The sequence below is a fragment of the Tamandua tetradactyla genome, chromosome 4 (assembly GCF_023851605.1).
Source record: "Tamandua tetradactyla isolate mTamTet1 chromosome 4, mTamTet1.pri, whole genome shotgun sequence".
Lineage (NCBI taxonomy): Eukaryota > Metazoa > Chordata > Mammalia > Pilosa > Myrmecophagidae > Tamandua > Tamandua tetradactyla.
Window position 1 is genome coordinate 59,183,349 of NC_135330.1, and position 18,491 is coordinate 59,201,839.

An 18,491-nucleotide genomic window follows, 5' to 3' on the forward strand; every position below is an offset into this window, starting at 1 on the left:
GCTGTTATTTAGGTACGTCATCCTCATTTATTTCAACAGCTTTATGGAGATATCATTCACCCATTTCAAGTGTATAACGCAGTGGTTTTTAGTCTGTTCACAGATATGTAAAACCACCACCATTGTCAATTTTAAAACACTTTAATCATTCTTTTTTAAAATTTGTTTATTAATTAAAAAAATTTAACGACAAACGAACAAAAACATTAACATGTGATCATTCCGTTCTACATATATAATCAGTAATTCACAATATCATCACATAGTTGCATATTCATTATTTCTTAGAACATTTGCATCAATTCAGAAAAAGAAATAAAAAGACAATCGAAAAAGAAATAAAATGAAACAGAAAAAAAAAAGATTATACATAACATACCCCTTACCCCTCGCTTTCATTGATCACCAGCATTTCAAACTAAATTTATTTTAACATTTGTTCCCCCTATTATTTATTTTTATTCCATATGTTCTACTCGTCTGTTGACAAGGTAGATAAAAGGAGCGTCAGACACAAGGTTTTTACAATCACACAGTCACATTGTGACAGCTGTATCGTTATTCAATCATCCTCAAGAAACATGGCTGCTGGAACACAGCTCTACATTTTCAGGCAGTTCCCTCCAGCCTCTCCATTACATGGAGAGTTCCCTCCAACCTCTCCAGCCTCAGTTCCCACACTGAGAAATACAGTTTTTAAATAGCATTTTCCCCATAGAGCTGTTATGAGGGCTAATTAGTAAATCAGCCGAGTGCTAGGACCTAGTAAGTGTTCAATAAATGGCAGTTGGAATCAGGAGACTTATGCCTCAGTCTGGGCTCTGCCCCTCCCTGGCCCTGTGACCCCAGGCAGACCACACTCCTTTTCCAGAGCAGGTGGCCTCTGAGGGCCCATAGGCCTGCCAGGCTGTGACCCTGTGGGCCTGATGAGGAGGGTCCTGGAGGGCGAGACGTGTGAGGGCAGCAAAGAGCGCTCTGTGTCCAGCAGAGGGCTCTGCCCAGCTGGTGGCCAGTGGGTGGGAGGGAGCAGCCTGAGTTCACTGGAGCGGGCAGGCGATGCCAGACGCCAGGCTGGAGGCGGACCTAGCGGCCAGCTGCCTTTCGCTTTAGCTCAGCACAGGGCCCCTGCCCTTACCTGCTCTCTTCGGGGCAGTTGCCTCCTGCTTGTCCAGCTGCCATGCGGTGGCTGTGGCCTCTGGCAGTCTTTCTTGCTGCAGTGTCATCAGGGGGGGTGAGCGGGGTCTCTGGGGGTGCCCCCCTGCACCCGGACAGGCAGAGATCCGAGGCCCAGGAGCAGCAGAGCCGACTCAAGAGAGGCACTGAGGATGAGGAGGCCAAGGGGATGCAGCAGTATGTGCCCGAGGAGTGGGCTGAGTACCCCCGGCCCATCCACCCTGCTGGCCTGCAGCCTACCAAGTCCTTGGTGGTCACCAGCCCCAACCCAGACAGGGCTGGGAGCACCCCAGGCAGCGGGCAGGAGCCACGGGGCAATCTGACAGGGGTGCCGGGTCGGAGGCTGCAGATTCCGAATTCCCTGTACCCAGTGACGGAGAGCTCCTACGCCGCCTACGCCACCATGCTGCTGGCCCTGGTGCTGTTTGCCGTGGGCATCGTGGGCAACCTGTCGGTCATGTGCATCGTCTGGCACAGCTACTACCTGAAGAGCGCCTGGAACTCCATCCTCGCCAGCTTGGCCCTCTGGGATTTCCTGGTTCTCTTTTTCTGCCTCCCCATTGTCATCTTTAATGAGATCACCAAGCAGAGGCTGCTGGGTGACGTTTCTTGCCGGGCAGTGCCCTTCATGGAGGTGAGTGTCGTCTGTCCTTCTAGAGCTCAGTGGTGGGGTTGCCATCTAGGAAGGGGTTCAGAGTCTCCATCAGGCTCTCAGAAGTGGGATATGTGGGTGCCCAGCACCCCAGAAGCCTGGAACGCTATGTTGCTTCTTCTCCTCCCTCTTGGAGAAGCAGTCAAATACGGTATTGGGTCTTGGTGGCCCTGGGGAGGACGGGGCAGGCCAGGGGATGCAGTTGGTCAGGCAGGGTATGCAGGACCCCCTGGGCCTGGTCTCCTGCTTTGGGAGCAGCCTCCAGTCAGATGTCTCCCCTTTTCTCTACCTCCTAAGATGGACACTCCCCTACCTTAATCCTCATCCATCGTTGCACCCGAGAAAACAATGTGTTTTGCTGAGTCTTCTTTCCCTCCTTTTGTGCCCACTGCCTCTGTCCTTCCTCACAGCTCCCCTTCTTCACCCCTCAATACCCTGCCTCCCTAAGCAACATCCAAAGGGACACCCCTAGTTCCTACGGAGCCCTCCAGATCTCCCCCACCCAGTTTCCACTCCTCCTGGATGCAAACACCAAGAGAGAAGCTCTCCCCTTCATCCTGGGGTCGTCGTCATTGCTGCCATTGCCATCTGCAGCCTCCGAAAGCCTCTCTGAAAGGGAAGGTCTGGTTTTGGGTGCTGGAGCTGGTGGGGACCTCTAGTCCCAGATCTACTGGTGACATGCTGGCTGCTATTGGGAAGGTCACATCTCTCCAATTCTCTTCTTCCCCAATGGGAGGGTGAACCACATGCCTCTTCTATCTGAGCTGTTCTCCCATCCTAAACTTATACTGTCATGCCTTCATGCTCTGGGAACATCCATGATAAAAAAGACGAGCAGCAGGGGCACAGGCGGCTGAGTGGTGGAAGGCTCGCCTGCCATGCGGGATACCTGGGGTCCATTCCCGGACGATGAACATAAAAAAACAAAAAAGACGATCACGTGGGTGTGGATGGATGTGTAGACCACAGAGAGTCTGCTTAATCCAAACCCTGCAAAAATATACCCACGATGTGTGCTGTGCAAGACGCAGCAAGGCCACTGCCTCTAGGTGAGAACAGGTAAGAAGCAGACAGCTTGGCACAAAAACGGAGCACAGAGAGCGCTGTAACGGCTGTGGCCTCCCTGGGAGGGCTGCGGCTCCTCCCAGTGGATGACGGGGCCTGGCGGGGGTCGCCCACCCCGGTGGAGGAGGAATTAGGAGCAGGCAGCTGGACACAGGTCCTATTTCCAGCTCTGCCCCCAATTCACTGCGCAGTAGGGATGATTTCCTATTTGGACACATTCTGAGGCTCAGCAGCGGGCACAGCCTTGCCTTGCCCTTCCCAATCCAGGAAGACCACCTACCAGTGGCCCAGACCTCACAGCTGGGGATGGCCCTTGCATCTTCCTTGCCACCTGTGTTCACTGCCCAGGTGAGCTGTGAGGCTGGAAAGTAGTGCTTAGACACAAGGACTTTGGATGGGGCAGGCTGGATTAGAAACTAGGGTTTGCCCTTCACTAATTGAGTGATCTTGGTAAGTTACTTAATTTGCTTAAACCTCAGTTTCCTGATCTATAAGATCGGGGACAGTTCCAACAATAGTAACAATAACGACTGTCTGCATGATTCTTTTTTTTTTATTAATTAAAAAAAATTAATTAACACAACATTTAGAAATCATTCCATTCTACATATGCAATCAGTAATTCTTAATATCATCACATAGATGCATGATCATCATTTCTCAGTGCATGGATTCTTGAAAGATGAAATCGATAATGTCTGTAGAGTGTTTGGAATGAAAATAATTTGATAAATGATGGTTTTTACTTGGGAATGGTCTCGGGGAGAGGGGCCGGCACCCATGGGCTCTTGTTTGTGTGTGGCTGGTGGGTCAGTGAAAACCTGGCTCTGTTGACTGCGAGTCTCCAATACGTGGGCTGCGGCCTAAATGTCCCTCGGCCACCTCGCCACACCTCCGGGAGGAGAGATAGTCCAGGCTCTGACAGAGAGTCCTCTCTCGGGGTGGGTGATGGGCTGGGGGGACAAAATGCTCTGTCCATCTCTGGATGGTCCCCTGCAGGAACTTGGAGAAAACGTTGAGATATCCTGGGGGCTGGAGGGAGGAAAGAGAGAGCCTGGTGTTTTTGCCCAAGCCCCAGGACTGCTTGTGCTCAGGCCTGGGCTCCCCTGCCAGAGAGGGGGCTGGGTGCTCACAAAGGGTAGTGCTCATAAGCGGGGATTGTGTCCCCTAGCCAGAGGGAGAAGAATTTGGACCCGGGTGGGGGGTCTGAACACAGACCCCGAGTATGGTTGGCCGTCAGTCGGTAGCTTGGGAGGGTTCTCCTTTTTCATTCCTCTGGCACTCTCTTCCCCTGCTGCTCTGCCTTCTTTCTCTTGGCCCACAGGGTGATTTTCCTGTGTACTCAGTGAATAGCGTGGCGGGATGGTGGGCACAAGCCGGCATGGAGGGGGCTGCTTCTCCTCACAGCCAGGCCCCGGGCTTCTCAGGACAAGAGTGTGTGTGAGCGAGAGTGTGGGAGCATGTATATGAGAGTGAGTGTGTGGTGTGTGTGCACAAGTGTATGAATGAGCGTGTGTGTGTGGATGACGGTGTGTAACTGCCTGTGAGCATGAGTGAAAGAGCACATGGTATGTGTGCATTGAGTGTGCGTGCAAGTGTATGAATGAGTGTGAATGCATGTGTGCATGGATGAGTGTGTGCATGTGTGAGCCATGTTCCTGCAGACATTCTAGTGGTGCCATAATGAGGTGAGGGAAGTGGAAGGACCTGTGAAGATCTAGAACTGTTACACCTTGGCCTTCACGCTTCCTTAAGAACAATTTTCCAAATCTCAGAGAAAGTAAGTGCTCTGTGGGCTCCAGGCCATCTGTCCCCCAGTTGGAGAGGAAAAGGTGACCAGAGGCAGGTGGGTCTGTCTGAACCTCAACCCTGTCATCCACCAGTGGCCTGATCTTGGGTAAGCCACTTATTCTACCCGCATCTTGGTTTCTTCTGGAAAATGAGCCATTGCAAGAACTAGCAGAGGGAACACCCAGTATGTTTGAATGCTCTCGACATGGTCGTTGTTATTCTAACTATTATTTCTATCCTTATTTCTCGATTCATGGTCTGACTCATTCAGAAGCCAGTGTGGTCCCCCTTGTCCCGTCAGGTGTTGGCCAAATGCTCTCCTCTTCCCCCGCATCCCTGCCCACAGGTCTCCTCTCTGGGAATCACGACCTTCAGCCTCTGTGCGCTGGGCATCGACCGCTTCCACGTGGCCACCAGCACCCTGCCCAAGGCGAGGCCCATCGAGCGCTGTCAGTCGATCCTGGCCAAGCTGGCTGTCATCTGGGTGGGCTCCATGACCCTGGCTGGGCCCGAGCTCCTGCTGTGGCAGCTGGTGCAGGAGCCTGGCCCTGCCGCGGGCCCCGTGGACTTGTGCATCATGAAGCCCTCGGCCAGCCTGCCCGAGTCCCTCTACTCGCTGGTGATGACCTACCAGAACGCCCGCATGTGGTGGTACTTCGGCTGCTACTTCTGCCTGCCCATCCTCTTCACTGTCACCTGCCAGCTGGTGACGTGGCGGGTGCGGGGCCCCCCGGGGAGGAAGCCGGAGTGCCGGGCTGGCAAGCACGAGCAGCGGGAGAGCCAGCTCAACAGCACGGTGGTGGGTCTGACGGTGGTCTACGCCCTCTGCACCCTCCCTGAGAACGTCTGCAACCTCGTGGTGGCCTACCTGTCCACCGAGCTCAGCCGCCAGACCCTGGACCTGCTGAGCCTCATCAACCAGTTCTCCACCTTCTTCAAGGGTGCTGCCACGCCGGTGCTCCTGCTGTGCATCTGCAGACCGCTGGGCCAAGCCTTCCTGGACTGCTGCTGCTGCTGCTGCTGCGAGGACTGCGGGGCCGCGGCCGCCAGCGGCTCGGACCACACACTCAAGACCGAGATGGCCTCCTCCATCTACTTCCACAAGCCCAGGGAGTCTCCCCCGCTCCTGCCCCTGGGCACGCCATGCTGAGGCCAGGCCCGGACGAGGAGGGGTGCCACCGGGCCTGTGTCTGGTGTTTCTTTCTCCACAGGTCCTGCTTTTCTGCCCGTCTTGCCATCTGGAGATGAACTTGGTTCCTGTCATCGAGGTTTGGGATGTCAAACTCTCCTCCCCAAGCAGGGCCTTCCTTCTCTGTCTCTCTGTGGGACCCTCCAGCCCTGTCCTTTCAACTGGGGGACCATGATGCTTCTAGGTCCTTAGAACTACCCAGAACTCTCAGTTTCAACATCTGGGAGCCCGAAATTCACCCGCCCTCTCTTGGTTCCAATCCTACTTCTGCCTCTCGGCCTTGGAACCTGGCTGTATAAAAGCTGTGCCCATTCCAAGCACCCTCTCTCTACCCCAACTCCCCAGGGCTCTATTCTGGAATAGGGGCTCTTTGGAGGCCATCTGGATTTGACTTGTTGCCTTCTTGGGACCAAATCTGTCCTGGCCCTGGACTCCTCCTCCTGCTGGAGCCTTCTCCTCTTCCAGAGACTGTCTTTCTCCTTCCTCCTCCTTTCCTTGAGGTATCCTGGGTCGCCCTGTCCCAATCCCGCCCCCGCATCTTGTTAGGTGCTTCCCTGTAGAAGGCCCTTTTCAAAAAACAATAAACTTGGTAGACCCACCCCAAACCCGCTGGACTTTTTGCGCCATCTCCTGGCAGTACCTGGCTGCCCCCACTTCCCGGGGGCTGGGCAGTGCTGGGGAAATTCTTCCTGGCCATCTCAGCCCTTCCCGGCCTGTGACTGACATCTTGCCCAGCCCTGTGCCCTCTGGCCCCTATGGGCTTCATGACTTTTGAGGGACAGAAAGGATGGAGGGTTGGGGGGACTGAGACCTCATCCTGGTGTAAGCCCAGTGGCCTCTGGATGTCAAAAGATGATAACTTAGCTCCCCTGGAGCCCCCACCTCTGCTTTGCCCTCTCTCCACAAAGTCTTCATTCGTGGAAACCCAATGGCCTCCCCTCAGTCAGCCCGGGGCTTCCCAGCCCCCCTGCCTCTGAGAGCGGCTCTTGTTCACATTCTCAGAATGGACTGTTTCGCCTGCAGAAGGCCCAGCTGCCTGGCCCCTGCCTGCCCCCACTCCACCCTGCTCTGTCCCCACTCTGCCCCCCACCAGGGCTGTATCCTGTTCCCCAACACAGCCTGAAGCTTCTCCTGCTGGTCTCCTGCCCTTAGATTCCCACTTCTCCCAGCTTCACCTCTTGGGTCCTTCCAAAGGGCACCCTTAGCCCTGCTTGGTCTCTGAGGAGCTGTACAAGGTAAACCAGAATGGCAGTTCAGCTGGGACCACCACGTGCTCCCTGCCCTGGAGAAACCGAGCTTTCTTCAGAACAACCCCTCCCTGTCTAGAGCTCAGCTCTGGGCCCCATGGAAGAGACTTCAGCCCAGCAGGCCTACCTAGGACATCTAGATGGGGTGGCTGGGGAGGGTCTTGAGGCACCCAGGGGCGATGAGTCCAGGGGCTGCCGAGGGTCCTGGCCTCCTCCTCCCTTTGCCACCCCACCCACATCCCTTGGCCTCACCCTGCCCCATACCCAAGCCTCCCTCCTCCCCCTTCTCCTGGGGATCTTAACGGCCTTGTTCTCTCTCCCTGGCATCCACCCCCAGGGCCAGTGACGCCGCCAACAGAGGGAGGCGGTTGCTAGGCAATGGTGCTGACATACGCACACCCTTTGTGCTGGGGAATGACACCCACCCATTTCTCAGCAGACCTGTTGCCACAGTGACTGAGGCCCCCAGCTTTGTTTGGAGAAACTTAAGATGGGGGCAACAGGTTGGAGAGGGGACAAGGGGCAGGCTTGCCATGTTGAAGCTCCAGGACAGTTACCTCCACATTCCCCACCCCCAACGCCTTCATGACCCTGCCTGGATGCACCAATGACTTCCTAAGGGTGTAGGAGGGAGGCCGGGGGAAACCGAGGTGACGCTTGGGACAGGGAGAGGGCTGAGGACAGAAGGCTTGAGGCGGCAGGGGAAGGGGCTGGCACCTCAGCATCCTGTTTTGGGGGCCTCTTCCACAAAGGCCACCTCTGGCTCTTCCCCCCTGCTGGTTGGTCAGCTCAGGGCTGGAGGGGGAGAGATGGTAGCTCCGAGGCCCTGTCAACGTGGAAGGCATGCAGAATTAGTCAGCTGACCAGCCGGGCCTTGGGAAAGAGCCACTGTCCCTGGTGCCTGGGCCAGCTGGAGGAACAATGTGGGGTTTGTTGTTTAGGGGTCCTACTGCCGTTTGGGCCCAGGCTTGGTGGTGGTGGGGGGGGCAGGTTGGCACAGTGGTGGGCAGTGGACATGAGCTGAGATGCTCTGAGGTGGGGATGACACTCTCATCCACCCTTCAGGGCAGACCTTAGGAGACCAGCCTCATGCCTAGGGTGGGGGGCAAATGCTCTGAGCCCACCACCTCAGCCTGGAGGCAAGCACATGCACTTTGGAGAACCATCTCATTCAAATCCCAGCTTTGCCGTATATCTTGGGACCTGAACCAAGTATAGGAGCTCTCAGCCTTAGTTTCCTCATCTCTACAACAGGGAAGTTTCCTCCTTCACAGAGAACTAAGATCATTAAATGAGAAAAGATATATAAAGTCCCTGGCAAGACGCCTGACTCCTTCTCCCTGGGTTGCCTCTGGGGATTCAAGTCTCTGGTCCTAGAGAGGGGGCTTGGCCAGGAAGTTCTCAAATGCATAAAGGTTTAGGCAGTTTTTGAGGCCCCAAGCATGGTGATCTCCTGTTCTGGTCTCTCTTAAACTTTAACGAGTTCTTTAAGCCCTGTTAGGTCCCTCCCAGTGCATGACGCTTGCTTGCTGGCAATCAGCTCATCCTCTCTTACCACAAACCTTGTCATTGGGGGAGAGACAAGACCCGAGAAACGTGGGTCAGCCAGAAATGTACCCCTATCCTGCTCTTAAGAATGACATTGTCACCACCCCTCTCCAGCTCTCCAGGTCCCCCAGCCAGAAGAGGGCAGGGGACAGAGCTGGACCCAGCTCCCATCTCCTTAATTTGGGGGGGACACACTTTTCAATTCCCTCAGGAGTTGTTAGGTATCTTAAAATCATTTTGCCACAGTTGCCAAGTTCCATCTGTCATCTTTCCTCAAACTCGAGAGTTGGGAAATCACCTCTCCAGGCAGGCATTTCTTGATGACAGCTCTGATATTAGAAAGTACCTCCACAAGGAAATCAGGGCACAAATGAAGCCTGAGCCACTGGGAGGGCTGAGGAAGTTCAGACTGCAACCGGGAGGGCTCATCCGAGAACTCCGGGGCCTCCCTCCCAGAGACTGCAGCTTCCAGAACGAAGGAAAATGCGGCTCCCTTTTCCTGTAGCAGCAGGGGTAAGAGGGCGGATGGGATGTTCTGCAGGGGCCCCGCTCCATTTCCCAGGGCGAAGGGGTAGCTGAGGGAGGTGGAGCAGGGGAGAGGTGGGGCTTCCTATAAAACTGGGTCAAGATGGCCTCGGATTTGAGTAAGCAGGCCCTGCAATTGAAGGTGACAGCTGTGGGTAGTGCAGAAGAGAGATGGGCCAGTCTTCCTCTAATGGACCCAGGGTGGGGACAGAACTAAGCAGGGGAGGGGGAGGGCGCAGCCCCTCTGGGGAAACCAGTGGCATCCACGCCAACAGGGAAGACAGCCAAGGAGGGGAGGCCATTCAGGGCCAGCAGGCCTAGAACCGCCCCTTGGAGGAAAATGAACTCGCTCCAGGGTAAGGATTAGGGGTGGTGGCGGTGGGGTTCTGGCTGAAACGGCAGGGGAGGTCCTGGGTTTGGGAGACGAAGGGGCAGAAGCCTGAACGGTACTTAAGAAGTTCAGTTCCTGCACAAACTAGGGTCTTGGCATGATGACCCGAGCCCTGGGCAGTTCCTTGGACAGACCTTCCTAGCTCCACCTGGCAGCTGTGAGCTCAAACCCAGGACCAGATCAAAGTCTGAAGAGAGAATGAGAAGGAGGCAAAGCGAGAGCCCAGTGGCACACGCGGGTGCCTTCCTGTGAAGCGCTATTGTGTCCCTAGCGCCTCCCTTCCCGTGGGCATGACTCTCAAGGAGCTGCTTGGGTCCAGGGTGCGGGTGTCCCTGGGGGCGTGCCAGTCATTCCAGGCCATCGATAGAAAAATAAATGGCACCATACACGCCCCCAAGACAAAATTGGTAATTTATTTTTGTTGTTGTTATTAGGAGGCAAAAAAATGTACAGTTACAAGGATCATTTTCCAAACAGAGGTTAAATATGAGCTGAAAAGTGTAAAAAAGGAAGAGGAACAGCACTTTACAAATCATTAAATTAAACAAATAAAACAACGAAAACAGAAACCCAAAGAACCAACCCCCCCATGCTGAGTTCTCTCCTTGTGCAACTCTACAAAATGAGAACAGAAAATGAGGTGGGCCATGGAGGTGGGGGCCTTGGGGTAGGGGCGGGAGCTGGGAGCCAGGAAGGTGGGAGGGGGCTGCTGGGGTGGCATGGGCACTGCCTCCGGTCCCTAAGGCCTGGCGGTCTCGGGCACCTGGCTGTGCTTGGTGGCCCAACCGAGGATGGGGCAGAGAGGCAGCCCTGGAGGCTCCTGCCAATCTGTGGGACTGAAGCACTGCAGGGACAAGCTAGCCCGAGAGGCGGAAGCAAGCAGGACATGGGGATGACCACCAGTGCCCAGGCTGGTACCTGTCCCAGGTGCCAGCCTCCATCCACCTTTCCTCACCTGAACTCACCCCAGGCCAACCCTGCCTGTCTTTCCTTCTCTCCAGATTCTGACTGGCCACTGCAGCATCAAATGGTTGATTTTAGCCTTTGCTTAAATTAAAAAATTAAAATATATATACATATATATACTGTACACACAGGACAATAACCGAAGAGTGTCGAAAAGGGAAAGACGGGGCAGGGCTGTGGAGACAGGAGGGAAGCAGGGCCAGGCAAAGGAGCAAGGGGAGACAGGGAGGGCGAGAGGTTAGGGGACCAGAATGGGGGGCAATTTATTTTACAATAAAAACAGGAGTTCAAACTTCAGCAGAACAGGACTCTGGGATCCCCGGAGGGCCCCACCCCGCTGTGGGTGAGGAAGGGGTTTGGGGACTGGCGACGGGGGTGGGCGGGGAGCTTGGCTTCAGGTTGGGATGACAACGGTTCCTGTTCCAAAGGGGAAGGGCCTCGGTCTCAGCTTCTCCGTGACTTTGAGTGTTGAATAAGCCACTGTAGGGTGATGTCTGGGTGGGGACAAGAGAGAAGGTTACAAGGCCCCCAAGTGCCGGGTGCTCTGGGGAGGCGGTGGCGAGCTCATGGCTTCCAAAGCCGCACAGAGAGACCAACTCCAAGACCATCAAAAGCCTAGAGCTTACCGAGTTGCCCCAGCCCACAACGGGTGATAGGGGAGTCTGAGCACGGGTAAGAGACAGAGCTATGGGATGTCACAGGCTAAAGGGAATCACCTGGGGTCCAACCCCTGGGGTTGGTGGGGAAGGTGCAGTGATCAGCCCAAGATGGCAGAGCTGGGCTAAGAATCTGAGCCTCCTAGCTGCCTGTTCTACTCCAGAAGGACTACAAAGCTTTGGTCTTAAAGGAAAAGTTGAGTGAGAACTTTTGAGAGCCACCATGCGTGAACAAACGCCCAGAAATGCCTCTCCCCGCTTTGCCATGGCTACCTGCTAGAATGCCAGCGACTCCCCCAAACCCACGTACCAATGTTGTCCTTTTCTTTGCAGGAGATGGAGTAGCAGCAGATCTCTCGGTCCTGGATGGCAGACAGATTCCTGCGGGCGAACCAGAGAAGAGTCTGCTGAGAGTAGGATCGCCCAGGGGGGCGGGCGCAGGGGCTAGGGTGGGCTGTGTCCATTCCTGGCTCAAGAAGAGGCAATGGGGAGGGCTGAACTCCAGCAAGGTAGGCTCTGCTGCCACCCTGGGGTGGACAGGAGAACAGCAACAAGCCCTGCCTCCGGGTTTGGTGGGTGGGGAATCTGGGGAGCCGAGAGGAAGACTGCAGAAGAGCCGCCAAACTCACATTTTCTCAATCAGCTCCTTCTCATCCAATGCTCCTGGGAGGTCTCGCTTGTTACCCAGGACTAAGACCTTCGGAAAGGGAGGACAAGGATTAGGTCTAGGGCAGCTTTGCCCAGGCTGTCCAGGTGGCAAGCTGACTTCTGCAGCCCCACCACCACCCCTCACTCCGTGCCAGGGCCTCCACCCGTCTCCCAGCCCTGTCCTCACGGACTTCCCAGCTCCCTTCCTCCCCCTCTCCAGGAAGCTGGCTGACCGGGATGCCCTGCAGCTGGGGTTTGTCCAGTAGGTTGTGGAGCTCATTCTTGGAGGCCTCAATCTTCTCCTGGTCGGCGGCGTCCACCATGTACCTGCGGGGAGGCAGGGCAGGAACAAGCATGCGGACACCACAGGCAGCAAGTGGCAAAGAAGAGAAGGGGCTGAGGCGTGGGGTTGACCAGTGTCTCCTTCCAGCTGGACTGCCTCTGCATCTCCGGGCCATCGGGCCTGGCTCAAAGCAGGGGTCAATGGATGTTTTCTCAATCATTTCTCAATCGACGGGAGTCGAAAGCTGCCAGGGCTCCTGGGGCCTTTCATTATCCTTCCTCCAAAGTCCAACTCTGGGGAAGCTGTCACTCATGTGGCACAGCTTGGGCTCGTTAGGACGTTAGGATTAGCCCTAAATCCCTTCCAAAGTGATCCACTTATGTTTTCATGGAAAGATGAGATAATGTTGAGTGAAAAAAGCAAAAGCAAGTCCCAGAAGATTTCTTGCAGCAAGAAACTTTTTTTTTTTTACCAAGTTAAAAGTTTAAAAAGAACAAAACTAAATAATCTATTTGGTTTCATATATACACACATATATATATATATGTATCTGTATATATACATACATATATACACAAGATGATTCAAAAAAACACTTTTTAAAAAGCAAGGGAATGAATCATTTAAACCACACGAGATTCAGGAGAGTGGTGATGGGGGGGTGGGGGGTGGCAGGGAAAGCAGGAGGACCGGGCAGGTCCATCAGGCTTGTTGATGCTTCAGGTTCTGTGACTGGGAGTTGGGAGGCCAGGGCACTTATCAGATAAGACACAAGCAGCAAGCCAAATAAAGGTGGCCCGAGTGGACACTGTGGCATGGACCGAGGATCACGACCCATCCAGTGCTGTGCCTCTGAGGTTCTTGAGGTGGCAGGACTGGGGAAGAGGCAGGTAAGGCTGAGGAGTGCTGTGGGACCCCTGCCCGGCCACTTACACAATGGCACTCACGCCTCGGCAGTAACGCTCCCACATGCTGCGGAAACGGGGCTGTCCCCCAATGTCCCAGAGCTGAGGAAGAAGAGGGAGAGATGAACTAAGCCATCCTGGGTCCCAAGTGCCCGCTCCTCCGCCCCCCCCCCCCCCCCCCCCCCCCCGAGAACTTGAGTGTTTTCCTCCTCTCTGCACCTGCTCTGAATACCACGGGAGGCCTTTGCTCTCTTTTCCTAACTCCTCAGGGATCAGACCAAAGCCCTGCTTTTCTCCCAGGGGCCTCAGACTTTGCCCTCCCCCGACTCAGTCTGGGCCTCTCAACACCTGCCCTTTCTCGGGGCCCTCCCCCCCAGCACACACAGTCCTCTGTGGCCCCTCACTTGTGCCCAGCTCCCCTGCCACTCACCTTGATGGTGACGTTCCCTTTGGTGATTTTGCGCATGTTGAAACCCACAGTGGGGATCATGTCCTCATTGAACTGTCCTGACTGGAAGGAAGGGTCAGATTGGAAAAGGTGCAAACAGAGAGGGACCCACACGTGCCCTCCCTGACAGCCACAGGCCGAAAGGCTGGGAGAATAATGTGGACACGGGGACACAGCTTCTTGACTTCCCAGCTGGGGTATCACAGAGGCCACTCCTCAAAGTCCCCTACCGTTAGGCAGACTGGCCTGTAACCAACCCAGGTGTCGGCCCCACACCTGCAGATCTGTGAAGAGACCCGTCTTGTTGGGCAAAAGGTCCAACTTACATCTCTGCTGTTAGAACAGAAACAGAGATCTCTCAGATAGGAAGAACACTCAGCTTCTAGCAAAAGAACCCCAAACAGATTGCGGTCTCTCAGTCAAGGGTGATCTCAAGGAAACCCGACTTGTTTTCAAACTAGCAGCAAATAGTCAAGTCAAACTTTTCTGGAAAGGTAAATCTGTCACGTCCCCTCTGCCTCCCCCACCAAATGCAATACCTGCCAAGCAATTTCTGGATTATCTACTGCTTTGGTTTATGTGTACTGGACTCCACTTATTAGGATGGATAATCCACACTCTCATCTGTTTACTTCTCTGTCTCCTCACTGGACTGAGTGCTTCTTGAGATGAATCAGGTCTTTATTAATGAACGGCATTAACAAATGTTTGCTGAATAATTGTAATTCCATTTCTCATACCCCGCTTTCAATTTCTATTAATTTTCATTTTTCCCCCTCTAAATTGTCTCTAGATTGTTCTCAACTAGCCACCAGTCTCAAATAAGGCCAGACCAAACTTCCTCCATGTGACATGTTAAGATGACATGTGAACCCCCCCAGAAGCAGGTGAGGGAGATGAGGGTCACTCAACTTGAACCTGAGGATGAAGGCCTTGTCCTTTTACAGTGCCCTTCTCCTCTCCCACGTGGCAGGAATGACTGACCTCAGGCCAGGTCCTCTTAGCCAAAGTGTGGGAGATGCGCTTTTCTCATTCAGAGCCTGCAAGCCTCAATGAAGAGTTATCTGAACGAGAAGGACGGTTTCTCTTTTCTCTGCAGGAATCACCTCAACCCATTCAATCCCAAGGCCCTGGGATTATATAAGAACTGTTTCTCCAAGACCAATGTCCAGTGACAATATGGAATAGGGGTTCCTAACCTGGGGTCCACATAGTGACTTCCTGGATTCCCAGAACTCCCTGAAATTGCATACAATTTGTGTGTGCAGATTTTTATTTGAATGTACACTTTTTGGGGAAAGGGTCCATAACTTTTATCAGATATCAATAGGGTTCAAGAGCTCCCAAAAGTTAAGAAATCATGAGAAAGAAGAAATGCACTCAAGTAGAACTGATTTTCCTCTGGCTCAGTAAGGTAAATGGCTTAACTACCCAACCCACAGCTGAAGTCCACCGAAATCCACTCCATTCCCATCCAGGCTGATTAAGAACATCGAGTCTGAGGAAGGAAACCCAGTTCTCATTTTATCACTCATCATAGGTGAGGTTGGACAAAGACACATTACCCTCTCTGGACCACAGGGTTTCCATTGTAAAATGATGGAGAAGGTTTTGGTCTCTTAAGGACTGGCAAATAAAGCTCACAAAGTGCTTGGAAATGGTTTCAACATAGCATGAGGAACCATCATTGCTCTCTGGTAACTAGAAGACCCAGAGCCCCCCAAGTAAATGTAAAGCCTAGCCTGGCTTCCGGAATGTGACCTTGGGCAAAGGGTGATGCTAGGAGAGCCATCAGGGAGCCAAGCTCTCCAGCATGAGTATTTTCTGTTCAGCAGTGAATTGGAGCTAATCTGGAACCAGCTTATGACAACTTCCCTGCTAATGCCTTCTGTCTCACATGCTCCTCATTTCTGGTTGCAAGTAGTAATCTTAAAAGTCATCTCGTTCAACCTCTCGTCTCAAACTTGAACCCCTCTAGCTCATTCCCTCGTGGGTCAGTTCCAACTATCAAAAAGTTCTTTATAATGAGCCAAAAATCTGTCTTCTTCAAACTTCCACTTCTTGGATACCCCAAGAGTAATTTTTCCAGAGGACAGTCTTTTACATTTTTAAATATTTGAATATGACCCTCAGGCAAAATATCCCCTTCATCGAGCATCACAACTTATTCAGAGCATCAGTTTTAGACTCTTGTAAAGGCTCTTAATAATTTTTTTCCAGTTCATGTTAATCTGCTGAGTAGCTAGACCCACTAAACTCAATTTCTATTCACAGCCAGACCTCATAGAGTGAGCAAAAAAAAAAATCGAATGGGGAGAAAGCTGAGGTATACAGAGGCCAATGGATAGGTGAGGTGGTACCATGGGAACAAGCCCAGGGGTTCAGACTCTTCATTTCTTTCTGGAAGACACTCTACAGTGATTAAACTCAGGGTGGGCAGAAATGTCAGTGTGGCCATCCTGGAGGACCTCGACCCCCGGAGTGACCCTGACGCTGGGAGTCTAACCGCAGCCACCGGGGTGGTCTTTCTTAAAAAGGAAGACATTTCACCTGCACTTTTCTCCTATGATGTGCCAACTGAAGTGGCGAATTTAATGTCAGAAAGGGGAGCACACGGGGTGAGGTTGAGGAACTTCCCCTCACAGATACTCTTTACCCTGGCAGTGGAATTTGGGACTTGTGGGTTCTGTCCTGATGTGCCATAGCACACTGTTGATATGATGCTGATATAGGGGCGGCCCTTCAGGGAAAGAATGGCATCTCCAGGGATGACCTCCAGACCAGGAAACCACACCCACCTGGATACCTGTGGATCTACACTCAGAAGTATGGTTTCAACAATGCCCCATTAGGAGCGTTTCCTTGATGCCTGGAGGTGACCCCAAGGCTGGGAGAGCAGCAGTAACTCCTTTCTCTTCTAGGCCCCATCTAAATGCTTAGAAGTCAAGCCACCCAGGCCTGCAGAGCCAGAGGCAGAGTCCAGGCATTGTGTTCCTGCTCTGGGACCAAGAGACCAAGTTAATGCCAAGTCTAACAGGGGGTCTCTAACCCTAGGGGCAGAGTCTAGCAGTCAGGAGCCCAGGGCATGTTAGGTCAGAAAACCATGGTGCCTGAAACACCAGTGCTGGCCTAAGGATCCTGTCCTGCTGGATGAGGTGCTGGAAGACAATGGGTGGAGGGAGGGGCACAGGTCATTTGCAGAGCATGTTTCTGAAAGAAGGCCAGCGCCCAATCTGTGACCATGGGTCCCTGCCCTTCCAGGCTTCCTTCTGCCCTCCTGCCTCTGGAACGTTCTCTTCTGGGATGCTGAGACCTATCAGGGAGGCTCCTATTTTCTACAAGGCTGTGTAACAACACTGGCAGGTGGGGAGGTACCTGGGCTGGCTGATCAACACTCCCTTGCTGACCTCTCATCAACATCTCTGGCCAACCCCCACTTCTCGAACCCCCAGCTTTGGGACTGGGGCTAGGTCCCTGGGTAGCCCAGTCCCTGTACCAAGCCTTCCTCTTTCTGCTCCACAAGCCCAGTCCAGCCCTGAAATGCAGGCCGCAGCCATTACTGCAGCCTCAGCTCACACACCCATTCAGCTCATCTTCCCCTTTCTTCTTCTTCTTTTTTTTTTTTTAAGATTTTAACTCCTTCCCCACCACTCTCCTGGCACTGAAAGGCTCCATTACAACCCTTATCCTAGCCCTGACCGTCCAAAGCCCTCAGAGTCTCTCTGTGGGCTGTGTCCGTCCAACTCATCCTCTCTGGTCCCAAGCACCAAACCCTGCAACTTCCCCAAGCCAGGTGGAGACTCCAAACTCCCTTTATGATGTTATTCTCCCTGGACCCCCAACAAGGCACATCTGGTCCGGTAAAGTTCCAGGGCAGAAGTCTGGGCCTGAGCCAAGGGCCTCAGCTGACTCTGCCCCCGAGGGGATACCTCCCCTCCCCCTCAATTGGACCGGTGCTTCCTCTTCCGGCAAGGTGGGGTTAAGCCCACAGGGTGGGGCTGGGCTTGCCAGGCCCCAGCTCCAGGCAGCAGCCCCGCCCCGTGACCCTCCTCACCGGGGGCGGGCAGGACCCGGCGCTTTCGCTCCGTCATTGGCGGGAGGGGGCCCGTCGCAGCGGGAAGCGGGTGCCTCCTGCCCCGTATCCCCTGGGTGCCGACCGGCGCCGGGGCACCAGCCCTGTCTCTTCGACCCCCCCATTCTTGCCCCCCAGCAGTGCCATCCCGGCCGCGAGAGCGCGTCGCGCGCCTCCGGGACCCCCCGCGAGCGGTGCTAGGCCCCAAGCGCTCGGGGCCCGTTCCTCCCCCGCCCAGCGCCCGGCCGTACCCGGCCATGCCAGGCGGCGACCCCGGCTCCTCCGGGCGCGGCGCTGGCTGAGCCAGGCCCGACCCTGAGCGCACGCCCCGAGCCCGCGTACCGCGATCACGTTGACGAAGGTGGTCTTGCCGGAGTACTGCAGCCCCACCAGCGTGAGCTCCATCTCCTCCTTCCAGAACAGGGCCTTGAACCAGTCCAGCAGCTTGTTGAACAAAGCGATCATGGTCGCTGCCGCCGGCCCCGCCCGGCCCGGGTCCCCGCCGCCCCTCGCTGCCCTCGCGCTGCGGCCCGGAGCGGCCCCTCCCCGGTGCGGCCCGAGTCCCGCTGCTCGGTGCGGGCGGCGGCTAGAGCGCGGCGGCCGAGGACTCGCTGCCCCCGGATCCGCTCGCCGATGGGTGTGGCTTCAGCGCCCTCCCCCGCCGCCGCCGTCGCCGCCCTCCCGTGCGCCCGGGCCGTGTCCTGCTCGCACCCGAGAGCGCGCTCCTCCCTCGCTCCCCCGCTGGGTGGGCGCCGGCGGTTGGCGCGGGCGGGGAACACGCGGGTTTCAGGGCTCCGGCCGGAGTCGCAGCTGCCATAAAAAGGCACTTTAGAAAGAGGTCCAGTTTTATGTTATCCCCCTTCCCGGGCTGCCGCGCCCCGACTCCCAGCCCTTTCCTTCCTAAACGGGTGGTAGCTCGAGGTGGGTGAGGT

At 54.7% G+C, this 18,491-nt stretch overlaps 2 protein-coding genes and 1 long non-coding RNA gene across 4 annotated transcripts; 1 reads left to right on the top strand and 2 right to left on the bottom strand.

Annotated features, from left to right (window-relative positions):
* Positions 1–1,058: 1,058 nt before the first annotated feature.
* Positions 1,059–6,475, top strand: GPR37L1 (G protein-coupled receptor 37 like 1). Its single transcript, XM_077157397.1, has 2 exons — positions 1,059–1,807; positions 5,028–6,475. The coding sequence occupies exons 1-2, from the start codon at positions 1,178–1,180 to the stop codon at positions 5,829–5,831; spliced, it is 1,434 nt and encodes a 477-aa protein (XP_077013512.1). The 5' UTR covers positions 1,059–1,177; the 3' UTR covers positions 5,832–6,475.
* On the bottom strand, positions 3,445–7,462 carry LOC143680857 (uncharacterized). Of its 2 annotated transcripts, none has more exons than XR_013174210.1 (4): positions 7,245–7,462; positions 6,511–7,096; positions 5,550–5,938; positions 3,445–3,922 (listed from the first exon to the last, which is right to left on the bottom strand). It is a non-coding gene; the product is annotated as an uncharacterized LOC143680857 (long non-coding RNA). The 2 variants fall into 2 exon arrangements; XR_013174211.1 differs by having other exon boundaries at positions 6,511–6,708; positions 7,046–7,462.
* A 2,514-nt stretch (positions 7,463–9,976) lies between these two features.
* On the bottom strand, positions 9,977–18,174 carry ARL8A (ARF like GTPase 8A). The gene is made up of 7 exons (XM_077157398.1): positions 17,902–18,174; positions 13,470–13,550; positions 13,068–13,141; positions 12,085–12,178; positions 11,833–11,900; positions 11,514–11,584; positions 9,977–11,041 (listed from the first exon to the last, which is right to left on the bottom strand). The coding sequence occupies exons 1-7, from the start codon at positions 18,022–18,024 to the stop codon at positions 10,992–10,994; spliced, it is 561 nt and encodes a 186-aa protein (XP_077013513.1). The 5' UTR covers positions 18,025–18,174; the 3' UTR covers positions 9,977–10,991.
* Between the last annotated feature and the right edge of the window lie 317 nt (positions 18,175–18,491).

Coding starts and splice junctions, on each gene's coding strand:
- GPR37L1 (XM_077157397.1), top strand. CDS start 1,178: ATGCGGTGGCTGTGGCCTCTGGCAGTCTTTCTTGCTGCAGTGTCATCA. Junction 1,808..5,027: donor GGGCAGTGCCCTTCATGGAG/GTGAGTGTCGTC, acceptor CCCTGCCCACAG/GTCTCCTCTCTGGGAATCAC.
- ARL8A (XM_077157398.1), bottom strand. CDS start 18,024: ATGATCGCTTTGTTCAACAAGCTGCTGGACTGGTTCAAGGCCCTGTTC. Junction 13,142..13,469: donor AAGGGAACGTCACCATCAAG/GTGAGTGGCAGG, acceptor CTTCTTCCTCAG/CTCTGGGACATTGGGGGACA. Junction 11,585..11,832: donor AAGGAGCTGATTGAGAAAAT/GTGAGTTTGGCG, acceptor GTTCGCCCGCAG/GAATCTGTCTGCCATCCAGG.